Source organism: Ursus maritimus, unplaced genomic scaffold, assembly GCF_017311325.1.
Source record: "Ursus maritimus isolate PB19 unplaced genomic scaffold, ASM1731132v1 scaffold_2, whole genome shotgun sequence".
Classification (NCBI taxonomy): Eukaryota; Metazoa; Chordata; class Mammalia; order Carnivora; family Ursidae; genus Ursus; species Ursus maritimus.
The window spans coordinates 64,246,909-64,259,793 of record NW_024424452.1 but is presented as its reverse complement, the minus strand read 5'-3'; the positions used below and the strand labels follow the sequence as shown (position 1 = coordinate 64,259,793).

Genomic DNA, 12,885 nt, shown 5'->3' with positions numbered 1-12,885 from the left:
CCCCAAGGGAAGATATCCTGATGCCCATTGGAAAGATGAGAAATCTGAGACTCAGGGAGGGACGGGCGGAAACAGGGTTAAATCTCACTTTCTGCAGCATTCTGCTGCCTCCATGAAACCACTGCTGGAGGTGGAGAGCGAGCTGGATTCCAGCGAGGGACACTGGGGGCTGAGGCACTTAGTGAGACCCAGTGACAAGCCCCTGGGAAGGGTGGCACTGACAGGGGCCAAAGGGGCCGTGGGTCATAAACCAGACAGCTAACAAGCTCGCTGCCAGCTGGGGGCTCTGCATGTGCCTGGCCCTGTGCGGAATGTTCTAGAGGCATGAACTCGTCCAGTCCTCTCCGCCCTTTGGGGCAGGGGCCGCTATGTATCGCCATGTTCCCGTGAGGGCCCTGCGAGCTAGAAAGCGAAACCTGCTAGTAAGTGAGGACCCAGACTTGCATCTGCTGGGCCTTGGCCCTGTCTGTCCACCAGCAGAGGGAAGCAGAGCCTTGCTCGGCAACACACCAACCTTGAGGGCGCTGAGAGCCAACACAGGAGGCAGAAAGGCCTGGGGACGGGGGTGACTTGTTTTTCTCAGGGAAACTGGCCCTGTCGTGGGGTTTTCAGAATCCCCACTCACAGCACAACATCCGCCTTAGACTTCTGCCCTAAGGCAGGCTTCCTGTCCAGGACCAGTCATGTTGAATCGCAACGGAAGTAAGGCACGTCCCCTTTATTTGAATTTTGAGTAACTCACACCAGTGGAGCGAAAGACGCATCTTGACACTTACTCTCCAATTAGAGGGATGGAATCTGGAAAGTACTTGTGGAAGAAAGTCAGCACATCACCGCTGGTTACAAGTTTTTCAAAGTCTTCAAAGGGCATGAACAAAGTACACGTGAAAGATTTGTTCTGCGAGAAGAGGAAGAGTGTGAGAGAATCTAGTCTCAGGTTCTTGCTGTGGCCGAGGCGCACCCGGCAGAAATGTCCAGGCCGGCGGGAAGACAGCCTGGCTTTCTCCCCTCACTCCCAAAGAAAAGCCCCGCCAAGTCCCCCGTGCTCCCCAGCTTGCTTATGAGAATTTCTACACGGTAAACCTCGGCCATTTCACCAAGCAAACACCACCCTCCGTAGATTACTAATCGGCTGGTGGGATTGAATCTCTCTTCGCTTTTCCTGTCTCTTGTTCCTTTTCAGATAACATCAAGAGGCCCAGGACCCCAGCATCGCTGCCGAGCGGCAGAAGAAGACCATCTAGAGAAATGCATAGGTAGAGCTGTAGAGCAAAAAAAGTCTCTAGGGTCTAATGGAAGAACAGCCATGCCCCTTTTGGACAACCTGTATTCCAATGTCCCAGACACCTCACAGACTGGAAGGACTGCCTCATGTAGAACTTGAATCTCTTGGGCTTTACTTAAAGGCCATTTCCTCCTACACCGTCTTGGGGGAGAGGAGGGGCCCCACCACACGCAAACAGCCACTTGTCACTTACATGTGTTCTCCTTTCCACTATAAATAACTGGAATTCCTTCAGGTGTTCCCTCAGGAATCCCAAAGTTTCAACGACATAATCACTAAACAGACTAAACAGTGATGCTGGGTATACACATGCTAAGTATAAAAGTCATTAGGAATACATACAAAATACAAAAGTAATGAAAAACTTAAATTATAGATGCAAAATTACATTGATAAATTCTATATTACCGTGTTAGGAAGTGCAATCATCATAAAGGTATTTCTAGGCCAAATATGCAGATAATTCGGTTCCATGGCGTACTGTAGGGGGAAAAATTATATTTGTGTGGGATTAGTGCGTGAATGCAGAACATCTCTGAAACTGACTCTGCTCTGTCATGATCGTTTCCATAGTGATTCAACTGGTATCACACACATGGCGATATGCACACCTACTGTTTTAAAGTAGAAATTATCTTAAAAATGCTTTCTATCCTGTCTTTAGAAATCCATATAACTTAGGTGGGTTCTCGATACCAGATAAAATTCAAAATTTGAGAACAAGCTGTGAGGTGTCTTCTCTCTCTATCTCTCTTCATTTCCACACACACACAGACCCCCCCATACACATATATACATACACATTACACGCATACATACATAAACTATATATGTACGTGTCTGTGTGTGTGTGGTATTTTTATATTCTATTTTTCACCTTACTTGGGGACTTATTTGTATGAACAGAAACTAAGTTTAAATTTCACGGGCAAAATAAAATTGTACCAACAAGCCTCTTATCACTTGCTTCCGACAACATAAGTGATAGAAGGAAAGTCTTCTCTTTTTAGCGACCCCACGACAACCCAATAGCAGCAAGACTGAGTATTGATTGCTTGGGCAGATCAGCTAACCCAAAGGCCCAGCGACCCTAATCCTGGAGATTCCTGGGGGCACGATACACGTAAGAACATGGAATCCGTTTCCAACCCTTTCAAGTACCCGTGACTTATTACAAAGCTCCGGGAGCACCTGTCACGTGTGTATCTTACACGGTAAGGACATAGAAAGCACGGCATAGGCTCCTCGCCAGCATTTTTACAGTTAGAGTTCTTTGTGTCTTCCTTCCTGGCCTTTCAGCTCAGAGCCTCAGAAAAAGCTCAACACGCAGACACAGAAATGCGTGTGTGCGTAACTCTCTGCCCTCAAAGAGGTTACGTGCGGTTGACTAGGCAGATGCTGAGGTAGAAGGGTGGGAAATAAAAGCTGGGCAGGGAAGAGATTCGTGGGGCCGGGGTGCTTAAAACTACGAAGGAGTCAGAGATTAGATAGGAGTGAAGGACGTGGCTTCTGGGTGGGGGTTAGCTTGCTGAGCAAAGCACAGACGGCAGAAACGAGGACTTTAGGAAGTGTGAGTAAGGAGACCAGCCTGGATGAGGCCCATGGTCCTTGCCTTTCCTTCTTGCTATCTTCTGACCACGTCCAAGACCTTTTAGAACTCCAAAAGATAAGAGTGGAGAAGTGGCCGCTGAAACTGATTTCTCATTTACTGCAATAGTGAAGGTTCAAACAGCCGATGACAAAGTTTGGGAGACAATACATACCCCCCACCCCCACCTCATCCTCACCGTTGGTGGTTTATATGTTGTTTTGATGTAGCAACTGTGATACCAAGAATATTTTGACGCTCACGCATATTTCATGACTCTAGAAAATAATCCTTTAAAATTTCAGCTTCTTTATTATCAAGTCATGCTCTCAATAGATATCTTTATCCAAGAGCAGTCCCCAGGTCAGTCTCCAATAATCACCACTGGGCCCTCACCACAAGTCTCTCCAAACATGTGCTTGATAAACAAAAGCAGCTTTGAGATGAGCCTCCCAACCAATTCCCTAAGCACCCCCAATATTCACCCATGCTGTCCCTCACCCAATCTTTCTCCCCCACTTCAACCCTCGGAGATGGAATGAGGAGTCTATCATGTTAAAGAAAGGGGGCATGGGACAGAGAGACAGACAAATGAGGGAAGGAAGGAAAGAAGAAGAGAAGGAAGGGAGGGAAGGGAGGAAGGAAGGAAGGGAGTTTTCCTAGGATTGTTTTGGGGCCATGTTAAAATACTCCCAGGTGTCTGGGTCCCATTGCTACGTCAAAACGCTGTTTTTTTTTTAAGAGCAGAGACTTTTTGCAAACCACTAATCATCACTATTAAATATGAACAACTAGAGAAAATAAATGGCTGTCTTAAATCTACATTAGGAGACATGAGTCCACTCAAGTGTGGGGCAATTTTTCAACAGAATCCTATTATCCTATAACCCAGAATTATCAGATCCTGGGCCACGAGAACAAGGCCCTCATGAAAACCATAAAATTAGTACTTCAGAATTACTAAATACTTTTGTGACCAGGAGGAAGAAATAGACAATGATTTAATGTTAAAATACGGATTTGACTGGCTGATACAGTTTGGTACACACCTGGTAGTATTAATAGCACTATCACAAATTGACTAGCTATTTTTATAGGCGTCTGAATTGCAAATGGGATAGATTGCATCCATACCTTAAAAACAAATGTTCTATATGCAAATCAAATTTTAATGAATGTTATTTACTTATCTTTACCTATAAGCCAAGATCCTTATTGATTTTGTTGGTATTTTAATTTCCCTTAGGAAGTTACTACATTTATTTGCTTATGACAATATAAAACACACCTAGGATGTACTTGCCTCAGGCCACATAGGGTTGAACTTGGGAACCAGGAAATGAGAAAAATGCAATGGAAATCTCTTTGCAACAACTTGGTACTCACTTCATTTAATAACTATTATTTGATACAGTCATGAGTATAAGAGATCTGGATTTTAAGTATACAGAAGGATTCCCGACCCATTTTTTTCTCCCAAGTAAAAACAGAAAAATGACATGATTATGTCAGACAAATTCCCTGTGCATTTCCAGTGGGGGAGTTGTGATGCCTCTTCTTTCCTGCCCACTCAAGAAAGCATATCTTGAAGGCAAGGGGGAGAAGTGATATTATCAAAGGGATATTTGCACACCCAACCTACTGTGCCTTACAAAGGACTGTGACAGCCCTCAGAATTCATCCAGACATGCTGCCAAGAACGAGTGCCCTAGAACACGTGTCGTCCCTCGTCCGAGAGGTGGGAGGGCTGCGGGAAGGAGCCAGAGAAGGGAAAGGACTTACATCCCCGTTCTTGGGTGGGATCGTGAGCTCCATGTACCCATGAGGAATGTATTGCTGACTGTAATCAAAGCGGGGTTTCTTCATGAGGTGACTTCTGACAGTGGAATAGGCTCCATCACATCCTACAATGAGGTCACAAGTGACATCGATGGGAACTTTGTCAGATCTGAAAAATAAAAGGTACCATTACAAAAACAGTTCAGTGGTAAAAATGATGATGTTCATCTGCTTGGGTATAAAACGTAGCAACTCAGGGGGCCACTCCTCACTTGTACGTATCTGACTTTGAGCTTGGAGGCGACAGCTATAGAATGAAGATGACAGCCCTTGTCCTGATGATAGTGTTGCTCACAAGAATGAGAATAACACTGCTGTACTCATTAATAAGGACATGCCAGGCCACGGAAGTGTGACTAAAGCTCCCTGCACAAAGGCAGGGAGTCTCGAGAAGGAGGCAGAGTGAGGCAAGGGATGGACCACAGCATGGGTGTGCCCGGGACTTGCCAAGAGCAGTGTCTAGCTTGAGTGGAGGGCATTGGAAGATAAGCTCAGGGACAGAATACAATGTGGGGAGGGAGGAGAAGAAGAGAATTTTGAATGTTAAGACAAGGTTTAAATATATTCTTCTGGCAAAAGAGAGAAAATAACTCTTTCCATTGAGGGGATGATTTATGAAGAGTGGTAATTTAGGAAAACTCATCCGGCACTGGATGTATTGAACTGGAGGCAGAGTGCAGGAGGGAGGGGACACGGAGAGGACAAGGTGAGTGTTGCGGCCTGAGTGTGCAGGCATGACAGCCCAGGGACCACGGGGCTCAGGAGAAAGACGTAGGTTCGGAAGCCATCAGGGAGTAAGAAAGACTGGGCAGGGGTCATAGATTTAATGGAGGAAACACGGGAGAGGGCACATCAAGAATGATTCTAATTATTTGGGTGATAGCACTAGGGAAGTCAGGAGCAGACACGCTTGGAGAGAAACAGGTGGTTAAAATTTGAGATGTGTTTGAGATCATGGCAAGAGGTACCTGTGAAGGTGTCAGAACAGGAAACTAGCCTGGATTAGGATTGAAGTAGGACTGAGAGTAAAGAGAGTGGAGACAGAGGCACAGGCTAGAGAGGTTCACTTTAGCGAAGTGAATTTATAAGTGGTTGCTGAGTGAACTGGGAACCCATGACACAACCCAAGAATGGGACATGGGTCTAAGAACTTTAGAGGAAACAGAGGCAGCCAAGGAGAGGCAGACCAACCGTTTCCAGAAAGAGGAGAGGAAATGCAGGGCAGTGGAGGGCCATCTGTTTCAAGGGCAGAGAGCGTTTGAAGAGGGTGACCACCATTGTGGAACGTGGTAGGACGCTGAGCCAGCACGAGAACCAAGAAGATTCACTGGGGTAGGTGTTTAGAAGGCAGCCAAGGCTGGTGTTTGATCTGAAATTCTTTGAATCCCTTTTAGTAATCATTTAACTCTTTCAAATAAGCCAGAGAACAAAGTTTACAGATACGGTTCTCCGCGTCAGCCCTTCACCTCCGCAGTCAATAGGGGGACCGGTGATTACCCAAGCACTGTGATCACTCCTTCCTCAGGGTTACATTTCAACAGCCTGTGGCCGAAGTGCACCTTTGCGTTGGGGTATTTCTCAACAGCTGAGGAGACAAAGAAGAAAACCAAAGAGCAATGAAATTCCAATTCTCATTTCACTTAATCAAATTGAAATAGTCATCATTCTCTGAGAACAGCAGGACAGAGATGTTTATTCTTAAGAATGTAAAAATGAAGTACTTAAAATGGTAATTTGACAACCATTTGGTAAATGTTCCAGGATAATTTGGTAGTAAAAGTGATGAATACAAACCAACTATCCTCGTCCTCAAAAAAAAAAAAAAAAAAAGAAAGAAAGAAAGAAAGAAAACCCACAAAAAAACACCAAAAAACAACAATAAAACAATTCCCACCAATTCCACTATGGACATTTTTACATTGCTATGATGGTTGTCACCCTAGAAAAGAAGCAGGCATCACATATTTTAAAAGTTGCCTCTAACTTAAGAATATACTTGTGATTAGAAATACTCAGCCAAACTCCTTTCTCATGCTATGCCTGATTCTTTATCTCTTTTTAGTAAGTCTCTAGACTTCTGAGTCATGTTGTCACAATTTTTTTTAATGTTTTTTTATTATATTATGTTAGTCACCATACAGTACATCCCTGGTTTCTGATGTAAAGTTCAATGATTCATTAGTTGCGTATAACACCCAGTGCACCATGCAATACGTGCCCTCCTTACTACCCATCAGCAGCCAATCCCATTCCCCAGCCCCCCTCCCCTCTGAAGCCCTCAGTTTGTTTCTCAGAGCCCACAAATATTTTTGATACTAATTCTTTTTGTAATCAAACACCAGAATACTTAGAGAAAAAAATGAGTAAGAAGATTTAAAACTTCTCAATAAAGAGAATCGAATTATTTTGGTGCTTTTTTATTTTGCCTGCTAGAAATCTATAGAAAGTAGTGAATTCATCATATTCTTGTCATAGCAGTAAAATATTATTTTTGTCCCTATTAATTCTCATGGATAGGAGGCCCATAATTACAGGCTCCTTATTGTCATTAAAGCTACAAATCAGATCTATTCATCTATGTTTAAGAAATCTTTTGGAAAATAACTTCAGAGAAATCAGAGTTTATTGGAACCACTGTGGATATCTTTTATAAACACAAAATGTGTTTGTGGAATCAATCTTTTAAAAAATTAAATTAAATTAATTTTTTATTTGGGGCATCTGGGTGGCTCAGTCCGTGGAATCGAGTTCCACATCAGGCTCCTTGCTCAGCGGAGTATCTGCTTCTCCCTCTGCCTGCTGCTCCCCCTGCTTGTGCTCTCTCTCTCTCTCTCTGTCAAATAAATAAATAAAATCTTAAAAAAATATATTTTTTATTTAAGTGTATACTAATACATCCCAAAGAATTTTCCACAAAACACTACTCCTGGAATATGCTTCCTAACAAAAACCATTTTGTGGTCCAAGCCATTAGCAAAAATGCTAATACGCTGACCCCCCAAGCTGTGCGGTCCTGGTCCGCAGCCACATGGGGCTAGTCGGAATGGAGATGTGTTACACACACTGGGTTTTGGCAACTCAGTACAAAAAAAAAAAAAGTATTGTATTGATTACACATTGAAATAGTAATATTTTGGCTATATTAGGTTAAAATATATTGTTAAACTTAAGTTCACCTGTTTCTTTTTTGGTTTTTAAATGCGATTAATATAAAGTTTAAATTACACATGTGGCTGCCATTTGTGGCCATGTCTTGGATAGCACTGCTCTAGAAAATCCACGATGCAGACCATCAGAATAAAGGCCCTGACAAAGACTGCAGGAAAACTTATAAAACTTGTTTCATGCAGGGTTTATCACACTGCCTTGACCACATGTCCTTTTCCTCCTTGTTTGCTTAACGATTTTTAACAGCCCCCCCAGTGAACCATGAAACAATTGTTCAGGGCAATGATTTTGTTCCTGAGTCTTGGGGAGGGGGTGGTGTTGTTCAGTCAGGAGCAAGCATTTGCGCGTGGAAGCCGACGGCTCACCCATTTGTGTAAAGAATCACTCCCGTGTGAAAGAATTTATATGTCAAACAACGTTTAGGAGCGAAGAGAGTCTGCATTCATTTTATTCACGCATTTATGAAATTACACACCGTGTAGCACATTCCTAAGGAAACTAGGTCTGGGAGCTTCTGGTCTGTCCACCAAGATCAGCTCTTGCCAAGCTGCAGCTCCTACAGTTAGCAGATGTTTCATGTGTCATGTTGGAGGCACTGACTCTAGGGGATAAGGGCACGGACTTTGGAGTACAGGCTCCAGCTCCAGCCCGGACTCTACCACTGATTAACAGTGTGGGCTGCTGGGGGGTGGGGTGGGGCTCCAGAAGCCGCCTTCACCACCTGTAGAACTGAGGGAAAAGAGTTCCCACCTCACAGAGCTGTTGGGAGGGCTATAGAAATGAGATTTCTATACTTCCTGGTGCCTCCGCGAATGTTTGCTCTCATTTTTATCCTAATAAATTCAGAGGATGCACTAAAGAGATTAAGGTCTGCTCTCGACTACTTTTTAAAAAGCTGTTTGGGGGCTTCTGGAGATCAATATAATATACCAAGCAACCTACCCCCCCCCCAACATCTACCCATCCAAAGGATAGTCTTGCAAATATAAGTAAAGAAGTAGAATTAAGAAGAATACTAAGCCCTATTTCTGAAGTCCCTGGTGAATCAGCAGGAGTGAGCTTCGCCGATGACTCCTGCCAGTTCAATCCAATCCAACAGACACACCGCAAACTCTTGCTGGGTAGGGGGCTGTGCAGACACACAGATAAACCATGTAGAAACTCTGCTCTCCAAAACTCAGAGGCTGCGGAATTGCACAGAGGAACTGATTTGAAAAATAGCAGAATTATTCAAGTGTCATGCTCTGTGGAGGATGGACCTGATTAGTGCAAATGCTGACGAGGTGAAAAAACTTACGATCAAGGGCTACCTGGCAGGTGATTGAACTGATTATCCAAGCTGCAAATTTGCAATCCAGGGGCTTTTCCATGAACGGGTGGGTCTGAAACACATTGAAGTCTTCGGGGCATATTTCACAACGTCCTTTTTCAACCTCCTACACCCTCTATCTACTTGTTCTCCTACAAATATCACGAGCCTTCGCCCCCCCTCTGCCCCCTGTGCTCTAGCTTTAGTCTGGGGCTTGGCTGATGCGCCCAGGGATTACCGCAATACTCTGAAGACCACAGCCCTCTTCAGCCTCCAACTGCTGCCTTTCATCTCTCTGTAGTGCGGAGCTAATTGTGCCACTTTGCCTGTCCTTCGAGGGTATCTGCTGTTCCTCTAGTCCCCGAGTTCTTCAGGGAGTGAGCACTCATTCAATCCAGTGCTCAGAAGGCAACAGGAATTTAATGCGGGACGAACAAATGATTTTTATTTAGATCAGTGACAAGATGAGAGAGAAAGACACTGGACGGTGTACCACTACTAGTTTTCAAGGACTTTGTACTGTACGTAGCCTGGCACTAATAACGCGCGAACAACCCATGAAAAGGAATCATAAGCAAATCCCAGTAAGTCATGTGACAAGGTTAGTTAGGCTCATGGACTTTACTGAAATGACAATTGCTGAATAAAGCATTGGACTTACCAGTCAATAGGTCCTTGTTTAGATTTTCTCTGCTTATAGAAAGAATATACTGCAAGAAAAATACAGTAGATACTGTTTGCTTCTGGAGAATGGACCAATACCTCTCACATTATTCACTAAGCAATAGGAAATATCTAGCAGAACGTTGCAAGCTTAGTTTTATAGCCATTTAACTAAGTAGCCTTTTTAAAAAAGATAAACACTTTAACCAAATACATACAATACAATGTTCAAGTTTAAACTTAGGCTTTTTAAGGTTTGATACCACAAAAATCAAATCCTCGTCTTATAGCAAAAAATGTTATTTTCACTAAGATAGTTTTGCTTTAACAACATCTCAGAAATCTCATATTTTCATCTTAGGTCTCCAAATCAAGCTGTTAGAAAAACTTCAGTAATGACAGCATCACTAGAATAAACGTGCTATTCCCTAGAGAGACTACTTTGAAGGCACTCATTTCAATGTGAAAGGAGTGTGGTGGGGGAAGGGTTCGTGGGGGGGGGGTAGTAGAATCAGCCCTCCCTGGGACACATGTTCTTTTCTCCTGACTTTATAGGACAATTCAACAGGGCTGACTGTTCCCTGAGGCACAGTGGGCACAGCGCCTAGGGCCCACATACTTTTAGGGGGCCATGAAAATGTTGTAATTTCAGTTGATACTAAAATCAGAAGAAAAAAAATATAATGAATATATGAGAATGAATCCAGTCTGGATTAATCTTTATACCAATGCACTCATAAAATCTAATTTTTAATATTTATTTTTTCAGAGAGAGAGGGACCCACAAAAACAAAAGTGCCTACTCAGAGTCCACAAAGTCTTAACGCAGACTTGCAATTCAGGGTGAGTCTAGTCTTCAAAAATTTAAAGCATATGTTTCCCAAATTTAGAAATACCACATCATTTAATTCAAATATGCTAATTTATAAATCTTCACCTCATCCAAAAGTAGACATTTAATATTAACAGATAAACCTATAGTTGGTATAAAAATAACTCGGTCAGCTATAAAGACAATGACTGAGGACACAACTTCCTGTGTCTTTGCTATAAATTAAAATTAACGGGACTTGTTCATTCTTTGCCTCTTTGTTTTGTTTTTCAGTCTTCCGTGTCATTAATCACCTCGTTTCGATGGAAACCACACTTGTTATTCATAGTATGTGAGGAGACATTTAAATTAGGAAGTCTCATTTACGTGGGGAAAATATTCTTTCTTTATCAGTTGCGAGGCTCGATTGACTCTGTACGTTAACTACACTGGAATTAAAGAAAATTTTCAAAATATATTTTTCTGCATCGTTAATAAAATTGGGGAGCTCTGACCTGCTCTGTATATCAGGGAATATTTTGATAGTTCCCAGGGCAATTTGGGAGGGAGACTGCAGGAACCAGGAAGACTGGAAGAGTCTGGCCCGGGCAAGGAGAAGGGCAGAGAAAACAGGTGGAGGAGGGAGGCTCAGAGAAGGGGGGAAGCCAATAGAAGGTTTGCAGAAATCCTGGGGTCACAGGGAGGGCTTTGCACTTCCACAGGCTGTGGAACTGAGCGATTCAAAACAATTTCATGTAGGCCCCGTGTTTGACCCTGTTATAAAAGTAACAATGCAAACCAAAGAGAGGTGCCTGCAAATTTAGAGTGACTGAATTCTTAAGAACCTAGAATGGCAGGATCCGTGGGCAAGCGCTCATTTCCTGCCTCTTCTAATATACTGAAGGCCCCAAATGGGAACTCCCACCAACACCTCCACCTTCTCAGGCATCAGTGGAGTTGAAGCTGCCCCCTCCTGTCTCCCTTGGCTCTGGGGGCAAGAAAGCCAGCTTCAGGCTCAAGGCCAGGTCACCCTGCTCATCTAACTTTCCTGATATTCTGAACCATGTCTTCCTCCTTGGTCTACACAGACTCTATTGGCTCAATTTCCGGGGGTGCGGGGGATAATGATGTTGGAATTGGCCTACGTGGCTAATTTGTTGTGAATCCAAGACAAAAGTGGGACGATTACTACGGTCACTGTCAATTTAGCAAAAGTAAAGAGTGCAACTAATCAAGCCTGCCCAGCGCTCCTGGGAGCACCTTCTACGCCGTGCTTTGCTGGCCACTGTGCGTGACCCAGCCGCCCTGTGGCTCCCTTGATGCTGACCTCGTGTACCCATGCAGTCTACCTCTTCATCTGTAAAGCAAGGTGGTTGGATTCAAAGAGCCCAAGGTTGCTGATCGCTGTAAGATTCTGTTATGCAAAAGTGCATTATACGTTTTCTTATCCAATACACATTTGGCACTAAAAAATTTACATTTTTTTAGAATTCTGGTCTCACCCAACTCCCCTCCATAGATAGACCTTCACTGAATTGGGAAAATGCCATTTTGGCTCCAATTTAATATTTAAACAAAATGTCTGTTTCACACCTCACTTTCTCTGTGAGGTCTTTGAAAACCAAAGCTACCTCCTCTCTGAACCACACAGCTGAGCATCACTCAGAAGAGTCCTTTCTTCAAGAACCTGAATACCATCTGTCCTCACGAGGTTGCAGGCTCTTCTCCCGGTCCTCGGGTCCTTGGTACATAGCACAAGCACGGGGTGTGGCACACAGAAGGACAGTTGTTTACGGAAAGGCTACAGTTGTTACTACATCTTACAGGGCCCGGTGTGAGTGAACCTTATGTTTCTTTCCTACAGCACCAAGCCCAGGTTGGGGCTGATGAAACAGGACATATTAATTATCCAAAAATGTTGATCTGACTATGGATGGTCAGTAGACTTCCTTCTGCTTCCTTCTCCTGCCAGGCTCATGCATTAAGACTCTGTACCTATGTTTTTATAACCCCCAACTCAGTGGGTTCTTATTTTAGAAAGTCACTAAATGGAAAATTTTGATCCTTCCCCGCCACCCTCCCATCCCCATAGGCACTTAGTTATTGGACTGTTTTACTTTTCAGCCACTTTTTAAGCAAATTTTAATTGTAGTAGAACACACATGGTATAACATTTACTGTCTTAACTCTTTTTAAGTGTACGTTCCGTGGCATTTGGTCCA

General features: G+C 43.5%; 1 protein-coding gene across 1 annotated transcript in view; it reads right to left on the bottom strand.

Moving 5' to 3' along the window:
* The window catches only part of KMO (kynurenine 3-monooxygenase), a 47,261-nt gene that overhangs the window by 12,079 nt on the left and 22,297 nt on the right, over positions 1–12,885 (bottom strand). The window contains 5 exon segments of the mRNA XM_008694662.2: positions 777–898; positions 1,694–1,765; positions 4,656–4,821; positions 6,210–6,297; positions 9,851–9,899. Coding sequence (XP_008692884.2) covers positions 777–898; positions 1,694–1,765; positions 4,656–4,821; positions 6,210–6,297; positions 9,851–9,899 — 497 coding nt within the window.